This window comes from Diabrotica virgifera, chromosome 2 (assembly GCF_917563875.1).
Source record: "Diabrotica virgifera virgifera chromosome 2, PGI_DIABVI_V3a".
Classification (NCBI taxonomy): Eukaryota; Metazoa; Arthropoda; class Insecta; order Coleoptera; family Chrysomelidae; genus Diabrotica; species Diabrotica virgifera.
In genome coordinates, this window is record NC_065444.1 from 231282159 (window position 1) to 231298190 (window position 16032).

At 33.6% G+C, this 16032-nt stretch overlaps 2 protein-coding genes across 2 annotated transcripts in view; both read left to right on the forward strand.

Moving 5' to 3' along the window:
* The window catches only part of LOC114334020 (peptidyl-prolyl cis-trans isomerase Fkbp12), a 71633-nt gene that overhangs the window by 51518 nt on the left and 4083 nt on the right, over nt 1-16032 (forward strand). Inside the window, exon 3 of the mRNA XM_028284018.2 lies at nt 13442-13602. Coding sequence (XP_028139819.1) covers nt 13442-13602 — 161 coding nt within the window. The remainder of the gene's footprint in view (nt 1-13441; nt 13603-16032) is intronic.
* LOC114334019 (potential E3 ubiquitin-protein ligase ariadne-2) lies at nt 5122-6946 on the forward strand. The gene has a single exon (XM_028284017.2). The coding sequence runs from the start codon at nt 5430-5432 to the stop codon at nt 6876-6878; it is 1449 nt and encodes a 482-aa protein (XP_028139818.1). The 5' UTR covers nt 5122-5429; the 3' UTR covers nt 6879-6946.

Below are 16032 nucleotides of genomic sequence, written 5' to 3' on the forward strand. Positions count from 1 at the left end.
TTGTGAGTATTGGATTCTCAACTTTTTAAACACAGCACGTGGCTTGTGGAATGAACACATATAAAATATGACTTTGTGCTCTTCCTGCAGATGCATTTGGTACAGTAGAGGTCAAAGAAAGGTTAGAGAATTTGTATGATATTTTAGATTCAAATTCTTTGTGAAATCCCAATAAATACAAAATTAATTTTTTATACGATAGTTTATAGTTCATGAAAAAGCTTAAAATAATTAATTCACATAATCAAGATATCTCAAAAAGAATTAAATTGTATAAATATTGGAAAATAACAATTAATAGTTGTAGGCTATATAAGAAAATATATATAGAAAATAAGTCTATACAAAAGATTATGAGCTACAAACTGATACAAAAACAAAATACTAACGCCAAGCCAAGCCAAACAAACAACTGTGGCAACAAACGCCGATCCTGTACAAGACAAATGTCACCAAAATTATTTGCTATTCATACAAATTGAGAAATGGCCGATCTGGCACATGCGCATAAAAATTTAGTTCATAGATAATCCGTTTGTGTCGGTTCTTGGGAGATATGTATTCTTTGGCCTTAGTCTGAGAACATAACATAATTGACCGCAACCAGCAACACAGAACTGTCATTTTCTTTTGAATGTATCAGTAGCGTAGGAATGTGTAAAATATTTAACTAAAATTATTATCTTTTGGGATATTGAACTTAAATAATTGGTTTAGAAAATTTATATTATTGATAATAATAAATGTTTTTGGTTATTTAATTAATATAATTATAAAATTTTCAATGCAATCGCGATTACGTTTTTCTTATTAAAATACCATGTGGACGCTTATACAAGATCGGGCAGTTCCGTGTTGGTGTCGTATTTTAGCTGTGCTAGAGAAATTCAATTTTAGAGTTGATGTTATGGAATATGTATGTATTTTCGTTAACATTAACAAATATTTTGGGATATGAATAATATATTTCCGCAATTGATGAAATCCGATTGACATCATTAATTAGAATAAATAACTAGAGATATTATTTGTACAGTAAACAAAAACAAATAAAAATATCTCTGACAAGTAATGACATTAACGTGGCCATGATGAAAAGTCACATTCTAATGTTGTGACAGTTCTCTTACGTCAAAAATTTTGACCTACGTAATAACGTTTTTGTAGTAAAAATACTATAAGATGTAAAAGAATGTAGGTACATCCTAAGGGGAGTCATATTTTTATCTTTTACTGTTAAATCACATTCTCAATACTAGCTTTAAGACACATAAGTAATTAAAAGAGAAATGTTCGTTCTAATACATCGAACTGATTACATAATATGCCAACGAATCCAAGTCACAGGAAGCATTCAGTGGGTAAACAATGTCAAAGGTGGTCAGGGTGAGTGTAATTTTACTGAATTGCAGTCGTTATGGACAGTATTGTGTAGATTAACTCTGTGCATTGATTTTCTTTTTTGAAAGCCGTTTGTTTTTATACCAGATCCTACTTCAGAAAATTGCTTACTTACGTAGCCGTGACCGACGGCTTTACGTACCCTCTGAAGCAACGTCAGCACGACATTCACGCACAATTCCCACGCATTTTTGCACTTTCTCACTGCGACTGCTTAATCTTTCTCTTCCTTCACATATCTCTGAACTGCTCTCCACCGATATGCTGACCTAAGCATTTCCTCCACCAGCTCCGTGACTGGTGGAGGAGAATCTCTAGTTCCCTCTCAAGCAGGCTCCTCTCGGCTATCCATCTATCGCTATCGCATACCAACAGAGTGCATGAGAAAGTGTCCGATATCCCACAGTACAAGCATTTGTCACTTTCTGTCTTTCCAAATCTATAAAGGTATGCCCTGAACCAACCATATCCAAACGCCGATGCCCACAGTCCATCCATCTTCTCAGATTAGGAATCAGTGACTTCGTCGTCCACTGCGGCGGCACCCTCCTCATCTCGTCCCATTCCTATTGCCTTACCATACTGCATCTCTCCCATTCTTTGTACGCCTTTGTTAAAATTGCGCACCCCAGACAGACGCCTCAGAGGACGATCTATTGTACAGCAGAATGAAGGGCCTTTCAGATTTGGGTCCTGCGATGTGGGACATGGTTCCCCCAGCACCATACTGCATCTCTCCCATTCTTTGTACGCCTTTGTTAAAATTGCGTACCCCAGACAGACTCCTCATAGAGGACGATCTATTGTACAACAGATTGAAGGGCCTTTCAGATTTGGGCCCTGCGGTGTTGGACATGGTTCCCCCAGCGCGGCAGATCTCACCGAAGCTCGTTGAGTCACCGCCTTTTGGTTCTCCCTCCACCTTCTGTTGTGACTCGGAGTTACACCTAAATATCTTACGCATTTCTGTGGAACCACTCTCTTTCTTGCACATTCGAATGTTATCCCATCTCTTCCTTGGTTCCTTGAGGACTCTAGCCTTTGTCTAACCGTAGCCAATTCTAGTCCATGTATTTTCATCCATTCCTAGACTTGGTCGTATGTACGCTGCGCACCGAAGATAAGGGCGTCCCGCGCCATTACCAGCGTGAATCTTAGACGTACCCATAATATATTATCATTGATCAAACTTAAAACGAGTCTTATTTCACGGTGGTTAACAAATATAAACCATATCTGCATTACGCTAAACCGAGATAAATGCAAGGTATGTTTTCAGTAAAGTAAACACGTCCAATGTCCAATTAACCTCCTGGGTACATTTGACGAGTGAGACTCGTCATCGATATGAATAACCAAAGTTACAGATGATGAGTCTGACTCGTCATCTGTAATCCCCTCACTTGGTAGATCAAGTCAACTTCAAAAATTGACCGTCATCTAAAATTTGCTCGCTGGGCAGTCACCTCGTTCGCCCACCCCAGGCGCCGGCTCAATTTATTAAAAATCAAATAAATCGGGACTTAAGAAGTTAAAGACTATTTAGATTAGGTATAAGTTTCACAACCTAAAGTTGCCTAATAGTCGAGTCAGTAAGAGCTGGGAGCGGATTTTGTGCGTGATAAGTAATATGGAAAAACTATACAGGGATATGTTGAATTAGTTGTGTACATGACTTTCTCCAACGGCCGGAAACCAGAGTGGGGGACGAGGGTAGTTATAAGGGGTCAAGGTCGCGGTTTTTATTATTTTTTTTGGGACGCTCATGATCGAGATAGTGCACCAAAATTTGGGAATAAGTTAGGTCATGACGTAACTAAGTAAAATCTCCAGGGGTGGAACGCTGCGTGGCCGACAAAGGGGTGTGGCAGGGGTGAATATAAAAAATATAAGGGGTTTTTTGCTACGTTCGTGATTGAGATAGTGCACCAAAATTTGGGAATAAGTAGACCATGACATAACTAAGTAAAATCCCCAGAGCCGGAAATCAAAGTGGGGGATGAGGGTAGTTATAAGGGGTCAAAGTCGCGGTTTTTATTATTTTTTTGTGACGCTCATGATCGAGATAGTGCACCAAAATTTTGAAGTTAGTAGATCATGACGTAACTAAGTAAAATCTCCGGCGACGGAACGCTGCTTGGGGTACAAAGGGGTGGTAGGTAGGGGTGAGTATAAAAATATAAGTGGTTTTTTTGCCGTTCATTATCGAGATAGTGCACCAAAATTTGGGAATAAGTAGGCCATGACGTAACTAAGTAAAATATCCAGGGGTGGGCGCAGGGGTAAATATAAAAATTATAAGGGATTTTTTGTGACGTTCCGCCCCTGGGGATTTTACTTGGTAATGTCATGATCTACTTATTCCCAAATTTTGGTGCACTATCTCGATCATGAACGGCAAAAAAACCACTATATTTTTATACCCACCCCTACCTACCACCCCTTTGTACCCCAAGCAGCGTTCCGCCGCTGGAGATTTTACTTAGTTACGTCATGATCTACTTCAAAATTTTGGTGCACTATCTCCGTAATGATCGTCACAAAAAAAAATAATAAAAACCGCGACTTTTATCCCTAATAACTACACTCGTCCGCCACTCTGGTTTCCGCCTCTGGGGATTTTACTTAGTTATGTCATGTTCTACTTATTCCCAAATTTTGGTGCACTATCTCAATCACCAACGTCACAAAAAACCCCTTATAATTTTTATATTCACCCCTGCGCCCTCCCCTTTGTCGGCCAAGCAGCGTTCCGCCCCTGGATATTTTACTTAGTTACGTCATGACCTACTTATTCCCAAATTTTGGTGCACTATCTCGATCATGAGCGTCACAAAAAAAAAAATAATAAAAACCGCGACTTTGACCCCTTATAACTACCCTCGTCCCCCACTTTGATTTCCAGCTCTGGGGACTTTACTTAGTTATGTCATGGTCTACTTATTCCCAAATTTTTGTGCACTATCTCAATCACGAACGTCGCAAAAACCCCTTATTTTCTATATTCACCCTACCCCCACCCCTGTATCGGCCACGCAGCGTTTCGCCCCTGGAGATTTTACTTAGTTACGTCATGACCTACTTATTCCCAAATTTTGGTGCACTATCTCGATCATGAGCGTCGCAAAAAATAATAAAAACCGTGACCTTGACCCCTTATAACTACACTCGTCCCCCACTCTGGTTTCCGGCTGTTGGAGAAAGTCATGTACACAACTAATTTAACATATCCCTGTATAGTTTTTCCATATTACTTATCACGCACAAAATCCGCTTCTATCTCTCCGACTATAAAGTAAATTTTAATTTTAAGATAGGCATGGATAGGTATTATATGTACAAACTAGTATCATGGTAGTATACCCTATTCCACGAATATACGCCTGTTTTGGATTACTTCGACAACCAATATTTTACTGTGCAAAATGAGAAGAACGAAAGTAAATTGCAAATTACATTGTTGTTTATTGGAATAATTATTAGCGCCATTTACTTTCGTACTTCTTATGTTGCACAGTAAAATATTCGTTGTCGAAGTAATCCAAAACAGGCGTATGTTCGTGGAATGGCCCATATGTATTTATAAAACGTCGCATTATGTAAATGTACATAAATATCAAAATATGAAAATACATTGAAATGAATTTTCGGAACGTCTTTAAAAACGGCACGAAGCTGTTTTTGACATACTGTCATGTCAAACTAAATGTCAATTGTCGTTTTAAGGTTATAATTATGGCTTGATACAGAATGTTATATTTATAAAATACCATTGTTTTCGTTCCGAAAAGTAACAAAATCATGTATATTTTCAATCCTCTTCATCTGAAGACTTAATATTTTATCGTAAAATTAGTCGCGAGTTAATCTGTTTGTTACGAGTCGTGGATCGTGAACCTTAGTTGTCTCCAACACAAGTGCCAAAGTAAAATACCAGTGTGAAATTTTTATTCCAGCAATAGAATTATTATGTTTTCATTGGATTTAAAGAACGTATATAAGTAAATCTGGTTTTAAATCTAGAAATAATGGAACAAACTGTAACGACTTCTCAGGGTAGCGAATCCGATAGAGATTGTTCAGACAATGAATTTTGTGATGAATATTATAACTCCAACGATGATTTTGATGTAGAACAGGTAGACCCGAAGAAAAATGATCCTGAGTATTTTGAATTTAATTGTCTTTTAGAAGAACAGGTTGATAGGCTTTTGAACGAAACTGTTGAAAGTCTAAGTAATAATCTACAAATATCTCCTTCTCTTGCAAAGGTTTTATTACATAGCCACCAGTGGAATATACAAGAAGTTACTAGAAAATTTAATGAAAATTCTAGAAATACACTTATAGCAGCTAGAATTGAACCTTCTACACCTCCAAGTAATTTACTTTTGACTAGATATATCGGTTGCCCAGTTTGTGTAACTGTTCAACCTTTAGATAAATTTTATAGTCTATCTTGTGCTCATATGTTTTGTAAAGAATGCTGGACAATGCATTTTAAAGTACAGATAAAACAAGGCATTTCTACAGGTATAGCTTGCATGGCTAGAAATTGTATAGTGTTAGCACCAGAAGATTTTGTTTTGAAACAGTTACAACGTCCCAGTTTGAGGCAAAAGTATCAACAGTATTCATTTCAAGATTACGTGAAATCTCATCCTCAACTACGATTTTGTCCCGGTCCAAATTGTTCCATAGTCGTACATAGTAAAGAGATAAAAGCGAAAAGGGCAAGTTGTAATCATTGCAAAACTATTTTTTGTTTTAAATGTGGATGTGATTATCACGCACCCACAGAATGCCAAGTAATAAAGAAGTGGTTAACGAAATGTGCAGATGATAGTGAAACAGCTAATTATATTAGTGCACATACAAAAGACTGTCCTAAGTGCCACATCTGTATTGAAAAAAATGGTGGTTGCAATCATATGCAATGTTACAACTGTAAACATGATTTTTGTTGGATGTGTTTAGGTGACTGGAAGTCACATGGTTCAGAATATTACGAATGTTCTCGATATAGAGAAAATCCCAATATAGCACATGAATCTGTACATGCTCAAGCTAGAGAAGCGTTAAAAAAATATTTGCACTATTACGAGCGCTGGGAAAATCATTCCAAATCATTAAAATTAGAAGAACAAACATTGGAAAAGATGAGGTTTAGAATTAACCAAAAGGTTATGTCAGGTTTAGGAACATGGATAGATTGGCAGTATTTGTTCACTGCGGCAAGTCTTCTTGCTAAATGTAGATATACTTTGCAATATACTTACCCTTATGCTTATTATATGGAGTCAGGGTCTCGAAAAGAATTGTTTGAATACCAGCAAGCTCAATTAGAAGCTGAAATAGAAAATCTGTCATGGAAAATAGAGAGAGCTGAAACTACGGATAGAGGAGACTTAGAAAACCAAATGGATATTGCTGAAAAACGTCGTGCTACTCTTTTAAAAGACTTCTTACATGTGTGATATCGTTTATAGGTGTACATAATTTATTTATTACCTTTTTAATATATTTACAGTTCTGTCTTAATCAACACAGCTTATTGTTTGTAAGGGACAGTAATGGAGAACACCAATTAAAGTAAACGTACTATATTTGTTACTTGGAAACAGTTGGTCCTAGTATAGGAGCTGTGAACCAAAGAAAAAGTGCCTCTCTTCATTAAGTAACATTTGCAGTGAATCTACCAAAGTTTGAAATATAAAATGTTAGCCAGGTTAAACTAAATATAATTAAATATTGAATGAAATGAAAAAATCTGAAAGGTATGTCTTAATCTCTAATCTCTATAATCAATTAAATTCTGAACAAGTTAAAATTTGTAATCCTAGTACAGAAAAGTAACAAGCTTAAACAATTCGTATATCTGGTAGTTATGGGACATTTGAAAACAGTTTCTTTTATTCTAAGCTGTGTTAAAATATATATTGTGTTACGCATAAAAAAATTATATAAATTTTTAAAATACACATTTCTCTCTTCAATCCTGACGCCCCGGAGTTGTATGTAAATTATGAAGTATACTAACAGGTAAAGCAAATAATTTTTATGAAGTATTAAAACTTAAAAAAAAAACACCTTTTGGATTACAGGCCTTGAAATGATTTGTTTTGACAACAAAACAAAATATTCTATCCAAAATAGGGAACTTACATAACATTTTAAATTAGAAAAAAATGTTATAAATCACAACAGAAGATAATTTAAAACATGTATAAAGATAAAAAAAGTTTTGTTTGTCTTTCGTTTGGCCCCTAAAGACGATTAAAAATTCAACTTATACCAGCCAGCCCAAAACGTGTCGTGACATTATCGGGTTATATATTTACATTCTGTACCTACAAAGTAAACAAAATTGTATATAATTTTAAATTAGACATTATAAACGTCAGTAGAAAATACAGTTATGTGACGTTACAAGTGTTTTTGATCGTTTGAACTATTCATAGAAAACTTGTACTTTTACAAAATGATTTTATTTCTTATAGTAAACCTTCTTTCCTTTCCTTCAAAAACTGTATCAAACTCCAATTTCAACAAACTGGTATATATTATTACAATGACATACGATAAATGTCATTAGAATATAAATATTTTTCCTTTATTACGTGACGAGCTGCCCAAATACCCAAGTAGGTGGAGACCAATAAACTAAAGAAGAAGAATATACCTAAATATAACCATAAACGGAACCATATAGTTAAATTCTGTGACGTCACGGGTCGTTTGAACTATTTTAAGATACAGAAGACTTTAAATTTGTACTTTTAAGTTATTATGAGTTTTTGAAGCGTGGAATTTTGGAAATCTCATTTTTATACAACACTGAACATTATTATGTAATAAAAAAATGTGCAAGTTCCCTATTACAGTGGAATGTCGATAATCCGGACGTCAAAAATCTGGACCGTCAATAATCCGGATTTGTATCTAGCAAAAATATCTGATTCTTTTAAAATAAATTAAGAACTTCGCTGCGAAAAACGAACCTTTGCCGCAGTTCAAAAATATTTTACACGTTTTTTTAAAAGCCCAAATAGTGTCTGATGCTTTTACTGTACACATGGTGCTATTATAAATTAATTACAATACAGTGTTTAAACATAAAAAAAAATGTTTTGATTAATTTTACCTCCAGACACTTTACTGTACAAGAGAAAACATAAAATTTTAAAATGTTTGTTGTACTTTAATCTGTATACTGGCCTTTTTTTGAGGTAATTTCGATAATCTGGATAATTTGATAATCCCGATGGGGACCGGTCCCAATTAATCCGGATTATTGACGTTCTACTGTATTTCATAAATACTAAAGCAAGCAAACTGTTTTAAATAGAACTATGGTGTAAAATTCTTTTTCTTTGTCTAATATCTACTAGATTTACGCTTTTTGAACTGTTACGAATTAATCAAAGTTACTTTATACTATACTAAATAGAGAGCTTAAAAAAGCAATGCACTTCGAATATTTTTCCTAACTAGATAAAACCAATACCAAAAAGCAGATACGACTGTGAGTGGCACTAAAAAAAAAAAAAATAAATATAAAAAAGAGCAAGAATTTAAAAAATATGTTGACAGGAATAAAATCAATTAATTTTTAAGAATATACTAGATGTAAGCAGCTGGTAATTATTATACATTTCAAAAGTAGAGCAAAGTATAGGTATGAAAGGTGCAGGAGTTATAGAAACGAATGACCAGAAATGACTGGAATGATTGGAAAGATGTACTCACTCAAAATTAACATTGTAGTAACTTTATTATGATCACCATGAAAATAAATATGATGGTAAACCTTGATGGTCAAATTGGAAACATCAAAAGTAAAGAAAGGAAAACAAGAAAAATTAGAAACAATAATTTACAAATACTTATACACAACAAATCAATATTATCAGAATCGTCACCATACGAAAATATATTCATTCGTACTAGAACTATGAAGTCATCATTATTTAAGCGTTGGGTGCACTATACTATACCATTTGAATATAGAAGTAGGTCCAAAAGAATCAATTACAATCATAGAGAAAGGAGTGGAGGAATCAGTGTTCATTACTTATAGTTATCATTGATTATTAAATGGGTGAATAAATTAGTATGGAGCTTCAAATATGCTAGTGGAAATATAATTTGTACCAAATTATCTTAGCAATGTTAGAAAGTTACTATGTCTGGATTCAACCGTGCACAGAATAGCTTTTGGTAAATATTATACTATTTACTTTTTTAAATATGTACTTTATTTCTCATATCTACTTTGTACCTACTTATTTTTCAAACCATTTCAGATGAGGTACCACTATTTTATATTATATAGTTTATTTTTTTACTGTGAATGTTAAATTGGCCCATTCAGTTATTCTACAGAATAGTCCTGTCGCCAGGGGGAGGATGTACAACGACCTCCTTTATTCAGATGGACTTACCCAAGTTTTTTTATGTATTTTGACCTGTAGAACACGAACTTTTGGGTAAAAGTTGATCCGGATGTTGATAAGGTTGTTATAAACAAAGAACTTGAAAAATAACATAACAGTGATTTTTCGCAAAACAAAACATTTTTTTGTATATTTTGGGTCATTCTAAGCAACAAATGTTCTTACAAGTTTTTTCGTAGGATGCATAGTTTTCGAGATACGCGGTTGAACTTTCAAAAAATTGAAAAATTGCAATTTTTGAACCCGAATAACTTTTGATTAAAAAATAAAATAGCAATTCTGCTTACCGCATTTGAAAGTTCAAGTAATATTATACTGGTTTTGATTATTAGCATTGCTAAAAATTAATTTTTTTATTGTCAAACAAAGCTATAAACAAATAGTGTTTCCCTGCCAAATGCATGCATTTTAATGCATGCTGCGTAGAAGTTGCCTGTTTGTAGTCTCGCCTACTCGTTCGATTTTAAATGAGAAATGCATTGAAAACATCACTAATTCCCATGTGTTTATAGCTTTGTTTAACAATAAAAAAATTTATTTTTAGCAATGCAAATACTCAAAACCAATAGAATTTGACTTGAACTTTCAAATGCAGTAAGCAGAATTCTATTTTATTTTTTAATCAAAAGTTATTCGGGTTCAAAAAATTGCAATTTTTTGATTTTTTGAAAGTTCAACCGCGTTATCTCGAAAACTATGCATTCTACGAACAAACTTGTATGAACATTTTTTGCTTAGCATGACCCAAAAAATACAAAACAAGTTTTGTTTTGCGAAAAATCGCTGTTATGTAATTCCTCAAGTTCTTTGTTTATAACAATCTTATCGACATCCGGATTCCGGATCAACATACATAAAAAAAACTTGGAAAGTCCATCTGAATAAAGGAGGCCATTGTACCCCCCGGCGACATGACTAGTAATAGATAACTTTTAACAAAACATTTATTATTAAACAATTTGTTTTTTTTTTTGAAAAAGCTCTATGATTCTATTTTAGTGGGGCGGTTTCCACAAACCACAGGTTTAAATTTTAATTCAAACTATAGGTATTATTATTTGTTGTCATTCTTTATTTCCGAAGGTTTTTTTATTTGTTTGTCCTTTCAGGCATATCTGTTTAATTCAAAGTTTTTTCTTTGTTCTGGTCTTAGATAATCTTTTAAAAGCCATCTGAAATCATGTCTTCTGTCCATATTTCTTCATGTTTTCTACACATGCGACTTCTACCCTATTTGCTTTCTATAGCGTTCTGAGTATTACTGTAATTACTGTCACTATATTATCAATTTCCTTCTTCTGTATAGCCTTTCATAAGCACTCCCCTAATAATCTGTTCTCTATTGTTGAGATAGTATACATACACCTTGGTTCAGGTGGAATGGATTTGAAAGAATATCAAGCACTTTTACTGATCCCATGATATGAGTGATAACTCGGTCATAAGGGAAATCAGGTATTGTGGCACGCCCACATCATTTAATGTCAGCCATAAACAATGTCATTGACTCTGTCAAACGCCTTGTGACAATCTATGAAGCAGATGTATAAATGGGTATTAAATTCTCATGATCGCTGGTTCTTTTGTAGTGACTCAGTTTCCTTGCATATATTCTCTAGTCTCTAATTTTGCCTTGAAAAATCTTATTTCTGTTTCTAAAGGGTTATATGAAGTAAGTCTTAAGTTATAACTATTGAGGTATCCGGATATTGAGGTTATTGAACCAAATTACTGTGAAGAAAGATAGTGTGTTGCAGTTAATTTTTTTTTATTATTTGAATTGAATTTGAATTTTGATGTATATTAATAAATTGTTCTCAAATCGGCACAGAGGCATAATTCTAAATAAGGAATATATTTTATTTAGTCCTATACACTTGTTATTAAGTAAATTATGTATAACCTATTCCACGAACATACGCCTGTTTTGGATTACTTTGACAACAAATATTTTACTGTGCAAAATAAGAAGAACGAAAGTAAATTGCAAATTACATTGTTGTTTATTGGAATAATTATTAGCGCCATTTACTTTCGTACTTCTTATGTTGCACAGTAAAATATTCGTTGTCGAAGTAATCCAAAACAGGCGTATGTTCATGGAATGGCCCATACTTACTCCTGTTTCATATGTACACCTATAACATGGCAGATTTTCGACATACTAGCACTCGATTAAAAGTGGATACCTTTCTTTTAAATTTTTGGAACTTTTCCAATGCTTTTCATATAGTGTTATTAATAGTTGGTGCTAATAATGACAAATCTTAGAAATGTATTATTCCATTAGGTAGTATTACCCTCTATTAACCTCTATTATAAAATCATCTTCTAAGTGTATAGGCACAATGATCAATGTTGAAAAATAATCAATTTCAGTATCTCTATCGAATGTCCCAGTTTTCAGCAACAAAACAAGACTTTTTAGTGAAAAACCTAAAGTGAAAAAATTATGTCTTAACATAATACATATTTATGAATTAATTTAATAAAGAAATTTAAGTGAATACTGTCGTACTGTGTCGTAAGCAATTAATGAGATCTGAATAAGGCTATTTATTGGATCATGGTGAAGATGTGATTTTATGTTACCCTAATAAAACACAAAGAATTAATTTCATCATAGCGTGGTTGTCAAGTAAATTCACTTACACATCCAATCTACCCCTGTGGAAAAGAATCCCAATGTTAATACATAATTTCTGTTTGGTAGTTATTCCTTTCATAATGTGTGGATTTTCAGCTGCCCATGAATGACTGTTCCATCAGGTGTAAACCTCTCGATGAGTGAATATAGCCTCTTGCTAAATCATTTTTTTTACAGGTGATCATTATTATGCAACCTAAGCCACTTTCTGCAAAATTGCAACTTGAGAAGAGGGTCAGTTGGTAGTAAGAGTTGTGCTGGTGTAAAGTGAAAACGATATAGATGTTCTCTTTTCAAAATCATGTGAATGTAATAGCGACCTAGTATAATCGCTACAGTTATTCGATGTTTACTAGGTTACAAATGCACCAGGTACATTTACATCTACTGAAGAAGAGAATCTTTAGTTATTCTATGTCCCATTCTAAATGGGGCGCCCTGTAGGCGCCCCATATCAGCAAGAATATTAGCATATTCATATTAGCAAGAATAGAAAAAGTTAACTTGAAACCACTGTATCCTACAGTTACAAATATGTATCGGGTACATTTACGTCCTCTGAAAAAGTTGATCCTTAATTATTTTATTTCCTTTCCTAAATTGGAAAATCTGTATACAATACTAATATTAGCAAAAATACAAAAATCAACTTGAAAATGCTCTATTTTTCTCACAGCAACATTCTATTAATGTATATTTGCTTTAATGGCCATATTTTGGTTCAAATAACCTTACGCTAGTCTATGTCCCATTAGTTACGACTAACTCTGTATATTGAAAATGTAATACACAATTTTTTTAAAAGTGCCTTGTTTAAGATTTTTAGGGTGCAGTATTTACTTTTATAATGATAATTGTTTATATTTAATTTTTCATAAAAGCATTAATGCTTTAAGACATTTATACAACTAATCAGTATTACTTTGATTTTTTATAGGACGTACCTTCCCTAAAACTGGTCAGTTTGTTTCTGTTCATTACACTGGTACCTTGGAGGATGGACAAAAATTCGATTCCTCTCGAGACAGAGGAGCTCCTTTTAAGTTCCACATTGGAAGAGGAGAAGTAATCAAAGGTTGGGACGAAGGAGTTGCTCAGGTAATTTTAGTACTTTAGTAATTCTCATCATAAAAGCAACCATATTTTGATTACAAAAAATTTAATACAAAATATCTTGTTTCTATACACCAATATACACTGCGCGTCAGAGAAAATGGAGGCCCACAAAATTGGTAATTTTTGATGTCTCGAATTTCTTAAACCTGTTGTCCGATTTAAGTAATTTTTTTTAATATATTATAGCCTTATTCTTTAACAATACCGCTGTAATAATATTGTTGCTAAACAGGTAAATTGTATACCGGATGGACGAATCAAACTGTGTTTTTTTCTCAAAGTTCGCAACACCCTGTGGAATGTTCTAGCATTTATAAAATACTGAAATTAAAACCCAACTATAGCTTCAGGTTTTCTTAACCTTCTGTTTTTTGACTCATTCGCTTATGTTGGATAATAAAAATGTTAGGTTCAACTAGCCATGTTCTTCATCAGTACAGAGTGTTTCTCAATAAGTGCGACAAACTTTAAGGGGTAATTGTGCATGAAAAAATAATGACCGTTTCCTTTATAAACATTTGTCCGCAAATGCTTTATTTCAGAGATACGGGATGTTAAATTCTTTTTTGCACACTGACGATTTCTTTATTGCTCTAAAACCGGTTGAGATATGCAAATGAACTTTCTTAGGTTTTAAGAGGTAGTTACTGCGCATTTTTTGACAAAATTAAAAATTTTATATTCTCCATTGGCTTTCATACGGGGCATATCCGTATGCACGCCAATGGTGAATATATAATTCTTAATTGTATGTCAAAAAATGCTCAGTAACTACCTCTTAAAACCTAACAAATTTCATTTGCATATCGCAACCTGTTTTAAAGCAATAAATAAATCGTCAGTTTGTAAGAAAATATTTAAACATCCCGTATCTCGGAAACTAAGCATTTGCGGACATATGTTTTTAAAGCAAAGTCTTATTTTTTCATGCAGAATTACCTCTTAAAGTTTGTCGAACTTATTTAGAAACACACTGTATTGATGAAGAACATGGCTAGTCGTTAAAGTACTTCATCTTCTACGATCTTGTGCTTCCATTTTTCATCTTTGTACCCAATCCTAGACAAATCTGCTCCGACAGCATCCTTTCAACTTTTCCTGGGACTGCCCATTGATCATCTGCTTTTTGCTCTCTCAAACAATACTATTTTTTAATACTTTAATATTGTTCTGAAGCCATTTCCTTGTGGCATCTTAATGCAATTTACTATTTTTGTTGGGAATAAGTCACATTTTATAAGTTTATTTGACATTTCGATTTCCGCAATACTATATGCGGCAAGGATTCAAGAATAATTTAAACGTATGATGATGATAGTTGATTATGCTGCCTAGCATTCAGTGTTTTAGGAAGTTTGAAACAGCCATTGGTTTGGTATTATGTATACCCGAGAATACACAGTGTTGAACAAAGTATTGCCAAACATCGAACAATGTATAGAATTGTTCAACCTTGTCTTCAAATAATTCTGTTGAGGTAATAATATCACAACATGACAAATAGGATGTTCATTAAGAACGTGCTGGTTCTAAACAAGATCTGAGGCTATTTACCTACCTGTAATAAAAGGTGGGAGAGGGGGAAATTTCCTTTCCTCCCTAGGGAGGAAAAGTACGACTTTGCTTCCTACAATTAGGTCAGGAAAATTATACTTTCGGTAGAGGTAGGTGGAAAAAATATTTTGAATCATTTTTACTACAAATTCCTTGATATACTATATTTTTATGTCTTTAGTTTCTCGTTTATTTCTGTCATAGTTTACCAGCTATCTGTCAGTACACATATATTTTTTCTTTTGGTATTATGTGTACCTTCTTTTATCTTTTTGTGTTTTTTGAGACTAATATGTTTTCATTGGTATCATTCAATTTTTTACATTGCTCTGTTAACCACTTCTCTTTCAGTTGTATTACTTCCTTCTTTATTCGGTTATGTATTTCTTTATATCTTGTATGACCTCTGTTTTTGTGCACCTGTTATTCTTCCATTAATTGAACGATGTATTCAGTCATCCATGGTTTCCCTCTGTTTTTAGCTCTTGGGGTTGTTATTTCTTGCTGTGTTGTTATTTCTTGGGGTTGTTATTTCTTGTTGTGTTGTTGTTAGATGAAGACAGCACAGGACCATGAATTAAACTCTGCGTGAAAGTTGATTGATTTAGATTGAATACAAGTTCAAATTCTGATTTATTTTATTACATTGAAAACAGTCTAACCCATTTTGTCTTATCTAGATTTAATCTAACCACTATGCATTTTATTACAAATTTTAAAATATTATCTGCTTTCTTGAAACTTAGTACCTATAACTACTGATAAATACAGTTCTTATTTTTTCTGATGATATCCATCTCGTTCAGTCAAATGGCTACAGTACACGTTCGGCCAACTAGTTAGGCCAATGCGTTGAGC

What these genes read in the sequence shown, in the direction of transcription:
- LOC114334019 (XM_028284017.2), top strand. Translation starts at nt 5,430, where the DNA reads ATGGAACAAACTGTAACGACTTCTCAGGGTAGCGAATCCGATAGAGAT.